The 19,074-nt window shown below is 35.7% G+C and overlaps 1 protein-coding gene across 2 annotated transcripts; it reads left to right on the plus strand.

Annotated features, from left to right (window-relative positions):
- Positions 1–3,808: 3,808 nt before the first annotated feature.
- Positions 3,809–19,041, plus strand: LOC134840468 (GATOR1 complex protein NPRL3-like). 2 transcript variants are annotated; one of them, XM_063856276.1, is made up of 11 exons: positions 3,809–3,955; positions 4,203–4,335; positions 4,590–4,767; positions 5,093–5,128; positions 10,745–10,939; positions 11,286–11,376; positions 11,602–11,843; positions 17,089–17,193; positions 17,424–17,622; positions 18,274–18,439; positions 18,813–19,041. In XM_063856276.1, exons 1-11 carry the CDS (start codon positions 3,811–3,813, stop codon positions 18,895–18,897), a joined length of 1,575 nt encoding a protein of 524 aa, XP_063712346.1. In that variant the 5' UTR covers positions 3,809–3,810; the 3' UTR covers positions 18,898–19,041. The 2 variants fall into 2 exon arrangements, with proteins under 2 accessions (XP_063712346.1, XP_063712347.1); XM_063856277.1 differs by having other exon boundaries at positions 4,206–4,335.
- The last annotated feature ends 33 nt before the right edge of the window (positions 19,042–19,074 follow it).

Raw genomic sequence — 19,074 nt, forward strand, 5'->3', positions numbered from 1 at the left:
GGCAGATCTTAGATTTAAAAATAGACTGCAGAAGTGTTGATTTCGAGCTAAATAACCTTCAAGTTTCAATCAACATCATACCATAACAAGGGTAGCTAGTTACTGTGCAAGTAGCTTAGAATAGTCCGACCATAGTCTTAAAAAATACAATTTTTTTTTCAAATTAGTGTAGTTTTTTTGCTATCAAAAATAAGCGCTGAGACACTTTCGATAGTCAAAATATAATAAGCAAATTGGAAAGTATTTAAGTAGAAAAATGACTAAAAAAACAAAAAATCACCTTAATTTTTTTGCATTTAAATCAAAAAAAACTTATCTTACTCGAATAAATTAAGTATTTATGGCTTAAATTAAGCTATTGTAAGATTTTCAGCTATTAAAATTAAGCTATTATAAGACTGCTCGATCGCTTTAGTTGCTCGAAATTGAACGAAAAATCAAGTTTTCCAACCGGTTTTTCTCGACACTGGAAAATTTTTTTGGAAATTTCCAAATGTTCAAATTAGGACTGGCAGGGTTTTTATATAATATATCACTCAATGCGCTCCGAAGGTTTGTGGTGGCTGAGTTGGCGTGAAAAAAAAATAAACTAAATTAAACACACCCAAATACAAAATCTTCTCGATTTTTAAAATGGTCAGAACAGTTACAGTTGAAACAAAAAGCGATCGCTATGCAAACAAAAGCCGGTCGCTATCATAGTCTCTTCGCAATGATAATCAATGGAAGAAAAAGTTGTAATCGGAAACTAGACTTTCCTCGTAAACAACTTTTTCCAACTTCCGAAGAAAGTGCTGAATATATACACTTGGGGTGGTTTTTTATTTTACAAACCGATTTTACAAATTTTTTCCTCCCTCGGGGATCGCTCCGCTGTTCTGAATGGGTCCATCCGAGTGTGCACAGCAGTATAATATTCTGCCATCAGTCTGTCTAAACTCCTGTGTCTAAACTCTAAATAATTTACACGTTTTCGAATTATCCCGCACTACAAAATCGTTCCCAATTGAAGTGAGGCAAAAAGCTAACTGATTTTATTGATTCCATACACGACTAAATGCTTAAAAATTTCGATTTAGGCTGATAATTGGCAAATTTTTGGTTTTGCCAATATGTTTTAACACGTTATTCGAGGCCAATTAAAAACAATCGGAACATTCAAGGCTTTGCCCTGATACGAGCAACTTGTCTTACATTTCTGCAAGAAATTGATGTTATATTTTTCATTCTTAACAATTTGCAGGCTCCTTTTCACATGGTCTAGAGCTCGTTTCCCCTTCAGGATTTTTTCCACTTGGTCTAGAGATTTTATTCTTGTTTTTTTTTTCAATATAAATGAAATGCAAAAGTTTTTCGGAGAAATGGATTTGTCGGACTTTCGTTTGTCTGCTTATTTTTTTGTCGATTTGGCTTCAGAGTTTGGATTTTTCTTGTTGAATTTTTTTTGGTAAAATTGATTTTCCTAATATTGTTTCGTGAATTTACTGATCGGATTTTGGATGTTTTTAATTTTTAATTTTTCAGGTTTTGAATTATTTTTTCAACTTTTTCAAATGTTTTTTTTTCAATTTTAATGGTTTTGCTTTGTTTTATCGACTTATTCAACCTATTTTTTGTCGTTCGACATGAAAAATGAAGAAAAAATATTGAGAATTAACTCAGTTGTGCTGTAAAAGCTTTGAATTTATGTTGCTTGAAGTTTTTTTCTGACCAAAATTTCTTATGGCAATTTTTTGCTTTCCGCTCAATGAGCGTCTACCTACATATTGTCGGCTTAGGGGCCGCCCGTCCGTTTTTTTTTCAATTGTTTTTTGACTTACTTCTGTCTCATTTTACCTTCGATGCTTCAATGGTTTGCAGTATATTGATTGTGTTTGAGCACCTAACTGATATAAAAGCTGATTGTGTGTTTTTCAAAAGCTTGAAGGCTCAAACGCTAAGGCCATTGATTCGTTCCTGAAACACAGTGGGTTGGATTTCCAGAACATATTGTAATCTTTTATTTCCTTCGAGGCGTTTTTTTTTGTAAGTTTTCACTATTGGGCGAATTTCTTAATTGCCGTAGTTGATCATCAAAACCTATTTATCCCCCATTCCCTTTTTAGTTGTGCTGAGAGATTTTCATTTGGGTTGTCATGTTAACTTTCATTTGAAAGTCAGATGAACTAACTGCTAAATAAGAACCCAAAAACTCGAAAAATTTTCCTGAATTCAATTGTTTAATTTTTAGAAAAAGAAATCAACCGACTTTAAGCAAACATTTCTAAATTTTTTCTCATCAAAAATTTCTTTCTCAGTGAAGCATTTTTGATTGATATGCTATGCAGAAAGTTTAATCATTTTTGATTGAATGCTATGCAGAAAATTTTTCCATTAATTTTAGAAAAAAAATGCTTTATAGAAATAAAAAAATTGTTTTTAATAATTAGTGTTAACAGAATGGCGAAACTGCAGTTCGCGAACACTAACGCGAATTTACTTATTCAGAAAACCCGAATTGGTGATTTGAACATGCGTTTGAGCATCTCAAGATAAATCCTATGCCGCCAGCTGAAGTTTTTTCCAGTAACGCACCTACGGTGCTTCGAATTTTTAACAACTAATAAAAAACCGCATATATTGGAAATATATTTTGAATCCTTTGAGTGTACTCTGACAGCAACCAATTACAGGTTTGGCAGTTTCTATTTTTGTAAGGTTTTGAATTGATTTTTTTTTGTTATTCAAATTTTGCAAACCATAAATTTTTGAAGTTTTTTATATCTGTTCTTTGAAAAATTTTAAAATGACATAGAAAGCTAAAAACAATTGAGCAGTCGCATATGGACGCAAGATTTGTAACTCCTAAGAGTAATCTCATTGTAACCAACTACAGCGTTGGGAATTTCAAATTTTGAGAAACTTCAAAATTAAAGTTTTCTGAAAAATCCCAAAAACTAAACGATTTGAAAACTAAACGATTTTAAGTAGTCGTGGCTGGAGGCAAAATTCGCAACTCTTGGGAGTAAACTGATATAGCCTTACCATAGTGATGGGAATTCCAAATTTTGTTACATCTAACTTTTTTGAACAATTTAAAAAAAAACATAAAAACGTCACATCTCGGAAACTAAAAGCATTTGAGCAGTCGCATTTGGACATAAGATTTGCTAATTGAAACTCTTATGAGTACCCTCACAGCAACCAACTACAATTTTGCGATATTCAAATCCATTAAAGTTTTTGAAATCTAAGTTTTCTGAAAAGTTAAAAAGAAATCATAAAACACGTCATATCTCGAAAACTACCAGGTTTTGAGTATTTATGTTTGGAGGCAAGATTCGCAATCTTTGAGAGTATTGGGCGACTTATTTTCAACTGGGTCAATTAAACACTGAATTCAAACTGGAACTGGAAAATCGGAAAAACTTTCTTAGCCCTTGCACGATACGATATAGCCTAAACGCGAAAAATTATTTCATTAAACATGGAAAAATAATACGTTGAAAAAGCTTAAACGTGGCGAGATAGTGAAGCCCGCATTTAAATATAGAATGTCACAATTATTTCAGAAATTTAATACGATTTCCGATAAATTTGTTGAAAGCTATAGTGCAAGGAGCAATAAATGCAGTTTCATTTTCAAGAGAAACTGTCCATAGAAGTGCGCAATTTTTTGACGTAAAAAAGTCATGATTATATAAGTCAAACTGTGCTGGCTTTGCTTCGAAAAACAGTTTGCACTCGCTTTGAGACGTTCAGGGATTCAAAACTGGATCAATTTTGTAGCAGAGACAGCTCAACCCTAAATAAACTTTTTTCCAGTTTTCAATGAGTGAGCGTGACGTGATTGGACTGGTGTTGACATTGAGTGGGAGCAGAGGGAATGAACTGCTATACAGAAACCCACTCTACAGACAACCTTTTACTAATTCACCCAACGACACAATCGTATCTGAACAAACCAATAGCCAAGGTCACCAAAGGGTCCATGATCATGAAATATTTATCATTATAACTTTATGTTGTATACACCGTTCACTGTGCATCGGGTTTTTTAATTAACACTATCATTAACAGCAACAATAACTCAATCAGTTCTTAAATAATCAAACGAATGTAGTACAATTTGCCAACTTGTCTCGATAATCAAGAGAGAAAATCATCAGAAATATTTTTAAAAAAATTGTAAAACCAATTTGTGACCTCAAAATTGTCATCAGCAGCAAAAGAAAATCAGGAAAGCTTACGAACAGACAAATTCACGGAATTCTCAGCCTTTGATGATGCCCTGTTGGAAAATATCTGTGTGCTGAAACACAACCGTTCGAGATCTTTCCACTTGGAAATCGACAGGTTCTTTTCAAGCTCCCCGAATCCCCAAAACAAACCTGAAAACAAATAAATTGCTTCAATTGTGATGCAAAACTCCAAAATTTAGACTCTAAAGGTAGTCTTTCTTGTTAATACTAACAATGCTGTTAATAAGTGCGCTTAAGTCTGAAGATCTGAGCATTCCATTTTCCAAAAGGAGTTGGAAAACTGTTTTTGGCTTCGTTGAAATTTACCTGGGGGGAGGGAGGGCTAGAAAAGAACGAATCTAACAACAGCGTGGCTTTCATTGGCTACCCTGTGCAGTGGGACAAGACACTGATGCTTCACTTGGTGTTTGCTACCAGAGCCAATGTGTCTTCTAAGCTGACTGATCAACTGTCCAAACTGTCTCAGAAGGCGGCACTCATGCTATTGCAAGAGGCAGAAATTATGAGGGACCTCTCTTTTGACTCGGTACGAGAAGATACAATTTTTTGCAGTTCAAGTTTTGATGCTCAGAATACTTGGCGGTTATATGCACCATGTTTTTGTTTTCGTTTGAAGTAGCTATTTTTAGAATGATGCGAGTTAATGCAAAATATATATTTATAACAAGCCAGGTGTAATCAGTATTTTAGATTCAAAATAAAATTTTTTTGCTGAATTAATGGCATGATTTTTATCATTGATTCAAAGCTGACAACCCTGGGAAAAGCTGATATTTAACGCAGAAAAATGCTGCCTATATACGGCAATTAGTTCAATTTGATCCGTTTACCAAAAAAGTGTTCTGTTTCAGATCCATTTCAGTGAGGATACAAATCGCAGCAATGACGTAAGTCACGGCGTAATACCTGGAAACGGTTTCTTTTAATTGTGGTTGTAATCAAAATGGAAAGGCAGTTGATCATCACTCGTCTTTTTGTGATTCATAAGGATTAGCTAGAACAGATCAATATTCACACATTTCGCCCCTAATAACATTATTGGTACATTTCGCTCCCTCGCACATTTCGCCCCTAATCAAATTATTGGCGCATTTCGCCAATCATACATTTCGCGTCACATTGTCAACCACAAATGTAAATTAAGAAAGCGGTGATTAATTTATGATTGTGTAATAAATTAGGGGTGAAACGTGTGAGGACGAAATGTGTGATTTTATGTTGGCGTAAAGTGTGCGCGACAAAAACAACCACATTCGATCTACTCGCTGCGTTATCTTAACCTGTTTAAACGAGCGTAGCGTAGCTTGATACTACGGTGCAACTTTTTTCCCATTCTAAATCGTAAATAAAAGGATACTTTTGGTAGCTTTTTGAATCGGTAGGCAGCATATGTGCTTTGACATTAATTATTAGAGAGCAAACTCAGTTGGTTCTTGTTTAATTCATCAATTGAATCGAAAACAGCTATTTGTTTCATACAACCATATAATAATTCATGTCCCATTTCAGAAGTTTTTCAAGTCTACACTTCGCGAGGTTTTTGAAACGCATAACTTATACGCAATTTGGTTTAATACATTCGAAGTTATTACATGCAAAGTTATGTGGTTGCCTTTAGGTCATTACATTCCAAATAATTACATGCAAAATTTCAATTGTGCATTTTAAAAGCTGCTCACTCTTTGCCGATTTCTCGCACGTGTTTGCGAAGCTGCAGTTTCGCCTGTGTTGATACATTTGAAGTTGATGCTAATCGTGACATTTTTGCAAACAAATTGTGTAGCAATCTATTTCGCCTGATACTTGGTAGATCGCCATTAAGCTTGTTGGAAAAAAAATTATTTTTATCCGGGTTGTCGAGTAAGGTTTTGCAGATGACTTTCGTTTCGAAGCAAAGTAGATAACTGAGAGACGGGTCTGAATCAGACATTGAAACTAATAGACAATTAAGAGACAGTAAAAGCAAACAAAGCAGAAGCAAGGCACCAAATTAAAAGACAATCATTTGCCGAAATTTGAATCACTATGTTTTTTACAGCAGTTAGTCTTTTTCGATTTCGGAGCAAGCAACTCTTAAAAGACTTATTCGTTTGCTGCCTAATTCGTTCAATAACCCGCACAAATACTGTGATATTTTTGCTCTTTATTAAGATCACTGTCCAGATCAGACCCGTCTCCTTGTCATTTACCTGAGTTAAGAACTACAGATGTCTCTTGGGTGCAACAAATAAAAATGATTTTTTTTGCGCCTGGTTTTAAATGTATTTCGTGTTAGTAGCATTTGAAACTGTAGGGAAAATTGAATTCATTTTATTTGGATAAGAAAGTGTTAATAAACTAATAAACTTTTTGGTTTAAAGATATGATGAGGTTTAAGCTTGTTTCTTGCCATACAAAACAAGCAAAGGTAGGGCAGAACTGGGCAAGGCAGGGAAGGGAAGGACAAGGCAAGGCCTGGCAGGGCGGTGTAAGGGTGAGATCCATTTGGCTATATATAACACCATGCAGTCACTCATCCTGCCGTCCGTCCAGTCATAGCGTCTAGCTTTCCATATTCCCAGCGGTGCATCCATCCTGCTACCCATTCTAGCCATCCATCTAGTCATCCAGCAATATATCTAGTCATCCGTTCGGCTATCCAACTATCGATTCTTCAAGCCATCTATCTGGTCATTCATAAATCCAGCCCGGCAAAGTAAGGGAAGAAAAGCAGGGCAAAGAAGAGCGAAGATTGCCAAGGCTGACGAGGACAAGGGAAGGAAATGCGCAGGCTGAATCCATCCTGTCATTCATACAGCCGTACTGACACCAAACCATCTATCCTGTTATCCATCCAGCCATACATCTAGCCATCCATATACCGAGCAGGCGCTTCAGCTATCTATCCTTTCAGTCATTCTATCAGGCATATATCAATCTAGCTTTCTATTCACCCATCCAGCCAACGCTCGTTCAAACCATCCATTCTTTCAGCCACCCATTCATCCACTTCTCCATTCATTCAACCAGACATCGATCCTTCCATTCAGTCTCCCTTCCAGCCTTCTATTTAATCAGATATCCATCCTGCCAGCCATCAATCCGGCCAGTTATCTAAACAGTCATCCGTTCATCCATCCAGAGCTCGCTCCATCCTTCCAGCTACCGATCCACTCCTTAATCCATCCAATTATTCATCTATGCAGCCATCGCACCCGTATTTACAGCAATCCGTCTAGTCATTCGTCCAGGTATCCATCCAGCAACTTATCCAATCAGTTATTTAACGCGTCGTCCATCCAGCCTTGCAGCCAGTCATCCATCGATCCATGTATCCAGCAATCTTGCCGTCAATCCACCCCGCCATCGATCAGGATATCCAGCCATCCAGCGCTCTATCCAGCTATCCATCGATCCTTCATGTCATCCAGTCATTCATCCATGCAGGCATCGATCAAGCTCTTCATCTGTCAATCAGTCATCTATGCAGTTGTCGATACAGCCTTCCAGCGTTCGATCTATCTATCCTACCTTCGATCCATGCATCTATCCAGGTATTCATCCAACCATTCGGTCATCTAGCCGGCTATCCATCAATTCTACCATCTAGTCATCCATTCAGCGATGCATCGTTACATCTATATAACCTGTTTTATTTTTAATAACCCGTTTTAATTCTATATAACCGCGTTTTTAACCCACTTTTAAACCCTTTCCATTTTAATCAATTGTAGTATAACCCTTACAACGCCTTTTTATTACCGACGATTAGAATGATGACAAAATAAACCTAATTGGAAGAAACACCGCGATGTTTTTGGTAATATATCAAATCTTCGGTAATGGTTTTGTTTTTAAGAGCGTAGAGCGAGCGTATCGGGATCTCCAAACAATTATTCTTCTGGACTCATTGTATAAATCTAATTAATTTAAATATTTTTTAAAGTAAGTCAAATATTCGGCATGCCGGTGATGCTAGTAAATTTGAGCTGCGGAGATTCACGCTTTTTTTGTTTGCGCTTCACTTTAACATGAGTTTTACAATCATTGCTAGCAGGGTTCATAGTCTACGGTAGTTGGCCGAATTTAAGTGGTGAATACTTGGGTTACGCTTTTGCTCGTCTTCTAAGTTTGTAAAAACTAATTTAACATCATGTTTTCCTGATGAATTTGCGTGATTGTGTTTGTCACAAGCTTCGATAAATTTAACGCCTTCGGTATTTACCAATGCTGGCAATTTATTTTATTTATATTTCGAAAAAGTCTTCGGGAATTTGTCTTTAAACTAGTGTACAACAATGCGGTTTTTGTTCTTACAGTAAACCCATCATCTGAGTTGCTAATCCGGTCTGTTTTTTGTATTCAAATTGAAATAAACAATGGATTAATCGAGGGCTTAAATTGAAAAAAATCCTATAGTTTCGAGTTTAAAATGGTCTAAGTTGTGGAGTTAAATTGTAAAAGAATGAAACGATATGGTAAAACAAAAGAAAAGTTAACAGTCGCGAGGGTTAAAATAGAAGACATCGAAGGCCGCGCGCTTTCTGCTAGATTTGTCTCAATCTTCGTTTTATTGTATTGTAGTTTGTCTTGAGTTTATGATCCAATAAGAGTAGCTGGTTGCCATCGAAGTACACAGAAGGTTCAGATCACAGTCATCTGTGCAAAAATGTTGGATAAACTTGCAATAACCAAGGTTATTGAAACCAGATACTAGACTTTTTTTTTTACCGGTAAACAACTTTGTTCACAAGATTTTGCACGTGAAAATTACTCGTGGTTCAACTTGATTCATGATAATTTCAATATCAACCAGCTATACTGAACATCTGGCGTAGAAGTAATACACCTGCTTGAAACGATAAAGGTTTGAGATTCGAAACCGACGGGGACCTTTTTTGAAAATTTAAAAACAGTCTGCTTTACGGGATATTGTCCGTGTTTTTTTGTCGGCTTAGTTCCCTTGAACGGACTCTTTTTGACGGTTAAGTTTCTTCTGAACTCTATTCCTAAAGCCGCATTAATAGAGGTAATTAATTTAAAGTTTTTTCGTTTCAAAGTTTTCTCGCATATTTTTAGTTTTTTTTTGAGAAATTTGTAACAAAATTTTTTAATAAAAGAAAAAAACGTTTTTGCTTTTTTCTAACTTTTTCTCCGTTGGTTAAATTGTACAGACATTTTACGCATGCAATTATTTGTCTCGTAATTAGCAAGCATTAGCAGTTCCGAACTTAGAATTTTTCTTGAAAAGAACTTGTCCTGTAAGCACTTTGTCCATCAAAAAAATCTAATTTTTCTCATAACTGCACTTTCGTCAACCAACCGACATGTTGAGCTTGCCTGCATTTTAAATAACTGTTCTATTCTATATTCTGTTCTATCGTGTGTTCAATTTTACCAACTCCGGTTCGGTATAATGTCCGCTTTTTCGTTTTTCCTTTTTTGTTTACTCGGCTTTTTGAAAGTTTATCGGTTTGTTCCTAATCGGCGGTATCGCATCATACTGCTTTGAGTTAGCGAAGCAATTTTTTATGCGTATGAGTTTTATAAGGGGTTATTTTCATATTTATAAAAGTTTTCAATTTTTTATGGAAAAATTGTTTTGGTCAATGAATGTCGCTCAAAAAATGTCTTTGATACCGCTTCGAAATTTTTGTTTCGAAGCAAATTGATCTTTCAATCGTCTTGTTTGACATGTTTTTTAAAAGTGAATTTTTTTATGGCAAATGGAGCCAATGATATGAAAGCTTTATTAAATCTAGTTTTTCTGGACATTTTCAAAAGCTTGTTGTTCTATTTAGCGGCTTTCTTCTCAATTTAAGTCTGCTATTTTTTCATGCTGTGTTTTTGTTGTTTTGCTAGTGGTGCAAAGCTCTGCTTCGTCTCGGAGTTAAAAAATATATATTTTTTTCGAACTTTTGAGTAATTTGTGGTGCATTTTCTGCCTTGGGAGCCGAATAGGTGATTTTTTCCGGAAATTTTTATTTACTTTTCAAATCAAGGTTGAAAGGGCTTCAATATGATACTTTTAGGCCCAATTTGATATTCATATGTTGGACCTGATTTTGCATGAAGAGAAAATATACATGAATATGCAATGTTTTTTTAATTTCTGTTTTGGGAACAAATATTTCAACGTTCAGGTTGCTTGCGCGAGTAGTATTGTATCGTGTCCCGGATCCTAAGGGGGGGGGGTCCTTCCTAAGGGGGGGGGGGGGGGTCACGTTGTTCTCAAAAATGTAGAATCAGAATGCAATCAGCTCATTGGTGTATTAGAAAAAACGGTGATTTTTTATTTAATTTTGGTTTATTGGGATTTCTATTAGCTCTTTTAACAACATGAAGTTTTAAGTAACTCATCAAGGGTATACGTTTGAGTACCAGACGGTCCAGTTGTCTATTCTCTCCGAGTCTCATTATGTTGAATTAGAGTTATTTAATTTTGAATATTTATGGTGATAATGCTGGCTGGAGAAATAAATTCTTTCTTGTTTATTCTTATATGCCAAGTTGATTTGTTTTAGGAGTCCTTGTTTCGATCCCCAGTCTATTCGCCCAGCCAACCTCGCTCATTAACAACATTAGCAGAGAACCAGTCCTCTCCTTCTGCTGCCACGTCTCCGCCCAGGGTACTACTGAAGCAGCAAAGTTATCTGGGGAGTAAACAGAGGAAATGCAGACGACTGGTGGACTTTCTAAACTTCCTTACTTGTGTAGAGGTTGGGAGTGATCTTTGGCTTTTTTTCATCTTCATCCACCCGCCAAATTTTTGAATTGACAACTAGGAAAAAGAAGTCTTTTCACCCCCACCCCTCCCCCCAATTTACAATTCTCAAAAGATATATAAAAAAGAGATAAAAATTCTCTTATCTGATTAGTTGAGTAAATTTGGGCGGAATAAGTTCAGCCTGGAAAATTTTTCGCAGTATTTGTTTGTTTTTTGGGTTGCTTTTATTGAATATTAAGTTTAAGATAAAGCGTTTTCAGGCCAATGAGTTTTGATTAATTGTTTTTTTTTTACTGTGGAGAAATTTAAAAAATGAAGCATCATAGTTTCCCTTATAGGTCGGCACCTCTCTGTGTCTGACTTTGCCCAGTGGAGCTCCCTTCTCCTGTCATATACACGCAAACCCACAAAAAGTTCAAGCTGAAATAGGTTAGATTTTAATTAATTGATTGTAGATAAAACTTTCCTTAAATTTTAGTTGTTTCCATCTCGCTTTTTTCTCAATAAATTTAGTTTACTTCCAGAGTGGATAAAATCGATGTTTAATCTAGCGAGCAATTTTATTTTGAACAGTACCTGAAAAAAAAACACATTCCATTTATGTGTTTTTCAAATTGTGTGTAATTTCTAAAAAGAGTATACTGCTTATTTCAGACCGAATTCAACCCTACCACACGATTCTGTTATCGCCCGACATAGTGCAAGATACGAGTGGCGAATTCCCACCCGACTTCTCCACCGCCATATGTGCACTCATATCGGCTGTATGTTGCAGCAAACCTCTCTACCAGATAGCAGCTGATGCTGATTTGACGCTGAGACATGCCATGAAGATAGCAGCCCATTTGGTCTACTGGGATAGGGCCAAAGTAGCCTATCCTATTTGTCAGAGCAGAGTTAGTATTATTATAACAAGAGGAAAGGATAGTGGTGCCAGAAATATTTAATATTTCGATCTTAATTCTTGTGTAGTGACAAGATCTTCAGGTTTCTGTTGTGAAATATGACCTTGCTGGCTGAATGATCATGTTACTAGTTAAGATATTTCGCCGTTTTTTGAGTTGTTTGCTGTTTTTTTTTCTCGTGTGTGAAGAGAAACTCATCCTTTCTGTGTTATATTTTGTTTTAATATCTTACGCTAGATTGATTTTTCTTTCGATTTCGTGACAGTTAAGTAGTAGTGAGTCTCTCTTCATACAGAAGAACTGAACGTCGGAATATCAAGTTTCAGCAATTGGAATTGGGTATTTAAAAACTTTAAAGACTTAAAAATGTCAATAAAAGTAAATAGATCCAAGGTTTTAAAATCAATTGTGGTCAAGAAGAAAATCGGTAGGTTTGTGAACATCCAAATCTTACGCAAGATTTTAGGTGTATTGAATAAAAAGCGCATGTGTTATATTAAGAGCTCACTTTTTTCCAACCTATCTCGCAATTCATTGCTGATGAACTTCAGTATCTGGGTGTTGTTCATGTTTTACTGATTAGTGACTAGTGTTTCGGAGACAGCCAAAAAATTATGGCGCATTTACCAAGGCATTAGATTCTAGGCAGGTCAGAAGCTCGAATCCGGCTGAGGTTAATTTATTTTACTTTTTCGAAGCTTATTTATTTTTACATTTTTATTACCCTTGCGGTAAGCAAGGGTATTGCAATCGGGTACAAGACTTTTTTTCTCGTAAACAACTTTGTCTACGAGAAAGTTCATAGTGAATTCAAATTTCTAATTGTCTCCTGCGCGCTAAGCCTGGAGGTAACAATTTGCTGTAAACAATTTTCTTTATAATTGTTTTAAGTGTTTTAGCATTTTGAAAATCCTGTGGAATCGAAATTTGTTTTTAATACTGGTTGTAGTTTTACCACCTCGATTCGTCAATTTTTTTTCATTTTGTCTTTTTTTATCGGGTTAATAAGTTTCGGCTAAATTTATATCAACCTAGTGGCCTCTAATTGCGCCGTTCGGGGATTGAAAAAAGTTTGTATGCGTACGTGTGCTCTGAGGGGAAAACTGACATAAAGTTTCTTTTTTTAGCTAAGAATTTTTTTACGGCATGAAAGGTTTCTGCTCAGGTATTTTCGGCTTTGTTGCCACATGATAATTATAAATTCAAAGTCAATCAACCATCCGGTGCCTCTAGGGTAGAGGTGAGACAACTTCTTGAGACTGCTTTTTTGATATTTTTTTTTCAAATTTTTCCGTTTCGCAAGGGATCCGAAGCTCTAATTTTTACTCGTGCTGTGAATGAAAACATATGTGAAACATGTGTTCAGTTATATTTGTGGCTAGTGCTTGTGATTAATTAAGCGTGAGTGCTTAGTGTGCGAGACGCATAATCTCTAGGTCTCAGTAGGTCGTAGGTTCAAATCCGAGATGTAGCCGAATTATTGCTAATTCGAGGCTTATTTCCACTTTTTCCTTTTGCACTTTATAAAACTGCTTTTTCGTCGCGTTCTCGCTAGTGTTTGCGAAGCGCAGCTCGCCTGTGTATGAAAAGTATAATAGCAAAAAGGAGTTTTTGCAGCTCTAAGCAATTGTAATCGCTTGAATATTTTTCATCATTCGAACTCTCTATTATGAGAATAGCCATTTAAGTAGCCATTAATTTTATGCTTTATTTTTGAACTTCTAAAAAGATTCTGATTTTCACAATAAATTGATTGCCTGTTTTCTAATTTACTTGATAGGAGACCTTATTTTCATGATTAGATGTTTCTGAATGTATTATGCAAGTTAGCTATGTAACCTTGTAACTTATTGTTTTGCTAAGACTCGTATTTTTTTTTGTTTTATATTCATGTACGAAATCTTTTATCGAAGTTTCATGCTATGATTAACAAAACGTGATACTGCTAGTACTTTCCATTCGATGCATTTTCCCTGTGCATCTCGTAGGTTTGTTTTATTTGGTTTATATTCGCAACATGGAAAAACTGCATATTATCTATGCACATTTGAACTAGCCAACGCAGCTTCTCTTTTTTCAACCTAAATTGCATCAAAAATTGCCAAGCAAATATGATAATTTGAGAATCTGTTTACTGCTAATATGTTTTATCGGTATGTGTTTTATTCTTTTTGTTGACCGGTGTTTGGAAGACAACAAGATCATATAGCCCAATTGTCAAAACCTTCGTCTCTGAATCTAGAAATTCGTCTCTAAGCCGGAGGTCTGAGTCCTTCAGGCGGTTTTTTTTTGTTTTCGAAAGTTTTTTTTTGCATTTTTGGCCATTTTAAGCTCGCTTTTGCCAATTTTTGCCTGGGTTTGCGTATTACAGTATCGCCTCTATGTAAAATTCTCTGGTTTGTAATTATTGTTAAGTTAATGTTGGTTAAAGCTAAATCCTATGCAATTGCTTTTTTTATTGCTAATTACACATGCTGATCGTAGTGGAGTACTAGAGTGCAACTTTTTTGTGACTTAAATGAAATTGTGCTACTTTGGGGGTATTTTTGGTATATATCCAAGCAATGGTAACTCAATAGCATCTATAGCTGCTGTATTTGTGGCTAGTATTTGTTTATTTCCGAGCGAGCATGCGGCAGATAAGGGACGTGAAACTCGTAATCTACAGGTGAGGTGGGAAAAGGTATTATTTTTCTTTGGTGACATTTTTGGAGCGATTGTGGAGCAGATGCAAGGACATGATACTTCTAATCTCTAGGTCGGAGGTTCTATTACGGTCCATAGCAAAGTTTTATTTCCGATGCTTCCTTTTTACTTTTTTAAAAACTTTCTTTTGTTTTTGGCTTTATGAGCAAATTTTTGCAGGTTTCTCGCTTGTGATTGCGAAATACAGCTTCCCCTCTGTGTCAATTTCTTTGATGGTCAATTTCTAAAATCTTGGATGTGGTGATTTCTATGAAAGGAGTGAAAAAAGGGGCAGGAAAAAAGCGACCAGGTTGAAGTAAGTGTTTTTTTAGATACACATCTAAGGGAGATTGAAACTCAATTTTTAAAAAAGCAATTATTAAGATGGTTTGTTGAAGATTTTCATCTTCAAGTTTGAGACAGTCGAAATATAAAGAATACTTATATAAAGAATACTTAAAGAATACCATATCTCCGTTCGTTGAGGAGACTTTGAAAATGCTCTAAATAAACTATGATATGATTATAACGGACTTCTTGATAGTAGCTTGCCATGCCATCTTTGTTTCTTGAATAATTTGTCAACTAAAAAATTCGACTCCGTCATCAGATGGCAAAATTATTTTCAAAGCTGGCAATTTCGTAAAGGATATAAAGTTACGCAAAGAGATTTATCAGGTTTTAACAGCCCAAGTCTTGAAGCGAAGTTAGAGAAATTTTGGTGATTCATAAACCGTTCAAAGTATAAGCCAGCTGCTGTTTGAACCATCCAAAAATTTAATTTTTTTTTGCGTAATATTCATGTGACTCTGAGTTTAATCCTCTTTATTAGTGACTGATGCTTGGAGGACAGTCAGGGCATATGGCGCAGTTGTCAAGACTTTCAACTATAAATCTGGAAGTCGGCTATCTGAGTCCCGTAGGCTACAATTCTTTCTTTTTCAGTGCTATTTATTTTCATTTTGCGTTTTCTTGGAGTTTTTTTATTTCTCTTGGCCCTTTTTTGACTGTTTGTGAAGATCAAACTCGCCACTGTGTAAAATTTTTTTAGTGTGCAATTGTTAGTATTACTTTACTACTGAATAAAGTTGTACGGACGGAATTCTTTTTTTTCTACTTGTAATTATCTGTGACGTTCGCCGTCTATAGTTATTAAATATGTTCGTTCAATCACAGTCGTAAAGACAGCGAACAATTGGGAGTAAATGACTTCTAGTGTTTTTTTTGTTTGTTATTAAGCCTTCTTAAAAACTAAAAAACTTGATGTGTTTAAGCATCGGAATTGATCAGATTAGTGCTTTTGAGTGATTCTTGCTGTAAACGAGTTTTGAAGCTGGTTTTATTAAAATGAATGCCCACATAGATCGCAAGTGGACTGTTTAAAGTTGTACAAGCGTCTATTGAGTTATTTTGAGTGTCTTATCTATTGGCAATAGTAGAAATTGTTATGTCAAATAGTTCGTTAAATTTTATTTTCAGTCACGGGACACAGAAGTTGCAACAAGTTTTCAACGCACAAATGAACGAATTTTCGTTCGTTTTTTTCTTCGTTTTCTCTGCAACTATTTAAGATAATGAATTCATTTTTTGACACATGGTAGATGAAATTATTTGAAAGGACTGAGCCGGGTCAAAATTTGAGAAATTTTGTTTCAAATCGTAAATTAGTCCGTATCTCATCACTAGTTTTAAATCCTCGAAAAATCCTCGCAGACGATATGAGAAATGTGAACTGATAAGTTCGCTTTGAAGCCGATGAGCTTGACTTACATTTTATGCCGCCGGAAAGCCATAGATAACAGAATTGAAAGAATTACTTGACACAGTCTTGAACACGTCTGAAATTTACAAATAATATCGCGCTGATGATCAAATTAGGACAACAAAAGAACAATTGGAGGAAATAATTCGGAAAGCCTACTGTTCTAATCCATATGCAGGTTTCTTGTTAGCAGTTATTTTGTGACCAAATTTTGTTCAACTTTCTGGTGTAACTGGTGGGGTTTCTGGTGGCCAAAAACTTTCGATATATATGTCGTCAAAACATGTTTGATTTTTTTTGACGGGCCAAGTAACATTATCAATTCTTTTATGTTTCAGGCGGTATAAGGTGTAAGTCAGGCTCATCAGCTTCAAAAAGAACTAAATTGTGCCCAATAATTTACATTTCTTATATGGTTTGCGAGGATGTTTCCACAGCAAGAAAACGTCTAGCTTGTGTCAAAAATGAACCGTTTATCTTGATTAGTTGCAGAGAAAATGACAGAGTGAAAAAATTCGTTCATTTTCCCGTTGAAATCAAAAAGATGCAACTTCTATGTGCCGTGACTGTACCTCACCGTTTATTTTTTCATTTAAGCAATTCGCAATGAGACAACATTTTTGAAAAGTATGCCCAAGTTAATCAAAGCTTTAAGTTCATGAAACGTTTGTGGGAGAAAGTAAAAATAATTTGATGCGTTTTTCTTGGCTGTTTGGGGTCATGTACAGTTTGGCTAAAATAGAAGGCAGAGACTTGATTGATGGTTTCCATCAAAAGTTTTGCTTTCAGGTTTACATCCTAACCCTGTCAAGTAACGGCCTCTTGTATGTCAAATCTACAATCGCAAGGGACCTCAAGGCAGCGAACTCGCTAGCTGCATCAGAACTATTCGAGGCTATTTTCTGTTTTGTTACCCATCCCATTCCATGTTTTGATTTGAGGTTAGGGTTAGGGTTGAATATGAAAAGCAAATCTGTTCAGAATTGTCATATTTTGCTTGATACACTTTTTGTGCAGTCAAAGGGGACAAAGTGTCATTTTTGATTTTTTGTGAAAAGTTGGCTTATTATTAGAAATACTTTCTGTGTTGTTGATAAATGGAAAATAGCCCTGCCCTAATGCAGACATTCCTCTCCTTCTGTGGCTCCTCTGGAGGTCAGTTCGAACTGGGAGTTCTGTTTGAGCGTCTCTGTCTCATTTCGCCTGACCTCCAATGGGCTCATTTGAGACAGTTTGTGAACTCTCTTCTCTGGTGTCAGTACATTACTGAAGTGCACAATTACCCACTCTACAAGTCATATTTCGTGCATAATTCAAATGAAAGTAAGTGAACATTTTCCATAACACTTTACCAAATTTTGAAAAATGAGGCCATAGCGTAAACAGAGATTTTATTGTACTCAAAGGGTTGTAAAGACTCAGTAAACTATCAGAAACAATCTCGGTGATAGATTTTTTAAAAATAGAATTAAAATTTACCCTTTAATGTATAAATTCCGTTCAAAAATGTTGCTGCTGCGACTACATTAATTCACTGAGAATACATTATAGCTCAGATTTTGTTTGCTATTGCGAATAAATATTGGCAAGAATTAAGTTAGCATAGCTTTTGAAGGTGCTTACAAGTTTTTGATACTCGAGCGTTCCAAGGGTCTTTAGTTATACGGCCTAAAACTATCAGAATGTTATGTTAGTTGAGCTTCAGTTTTTATTGAAAACCTAGGTTTTCTTTCGGTGGCAGTAATTTCAAACAATCAGATTCGAAATCAAGAGCAAGATAATCATTTTTTCAAAATATGAAAATTATCAGTTTTGGGCCGTTAAACAGAAAACACCCAACATGAACTTTTGGAGTCCTCTCTTTGGCCATGAACCAGAGCACTTTTGTTGTGGGCTTAGTTTTGTATGTAGCTCTCACAATATTTTTTAAGCTTTCTTGTAAGATCTGTAAAGTGCTTTGATTCTGATTATCAGATGAGGCCAATTCGAACCAACGACAGCAACTAAGATTCGAATCAATCTCTGATGAAAATGAAGAGGCGCCTTCTCGAGATATACTTCAGTCATTGGGGATCCGAAGTATTCTTCAAGACATGAACGGAACTGTTCACTTGGACGCGTTGGCATACAAACTTAACAGGCTATTTTCCAGTTTCCATCTCAATTTCTTTAAAAGTTTCAGATTTTAATTCATCTCAAACTCTCTACAGTCGATTTTAGTTAACCGTTAACCCAATTAAAGCAAGTTTCTGGTCAACATCAAAATGATTTTTTTAATTTACTTAATGACTGAAGTAGCTGATTTAGGAGTGGGGATGCAAACCGTTCTTATTTTTTTTTGGAGACCACGAAAAACCAATTTGGTCGGCTTAAAATGGTCAACTATTTTTTTTTCAACAAAACTTCGAACCCCCCCCCCCCCCTCCCTCGAGCGAAAAAACTTTAGCTCCGAGCACGTAGATGAATTGGCCTGAAAATTAACCTCAAGAATAAACTGGAAAAGAGTGTTACAGGAGCATTGTTAGTCTTCTCGGAGAATTGAAACCTCTGGAACAGTCGAACCAGATTCTAAGTTGCTACAGAATCGAAGACTGGTGACGACTTCCAAAAGTTGCTGACGAATAATTTATTTTCTTCGGACATCGAGGAAACAAAAACGAAGTAGAGCACTACATTAAAACATCACATTGATACAAAAATATATCTGATTTTTTATATACATAAATTATGGCAAATAAAATATTTGGAGAATTTGATTCATTTTCACGAGCAATT

Source organism: Symsagittifera roscoffensis, chromosome 2, assembly GCF_963678635.1.
Source record: "Symsagittifera roscoffensis chromosome 2, txSymRosc1.1, whole genome shotgun sequence".
In the NCBI taxonomy this organism is placed as follows: Eukaryota; Metazoa; Xenacoelomorpha; order Acoela; family Convolutidae; genus Symsagittifera; species Symsagittifera roscoffensis.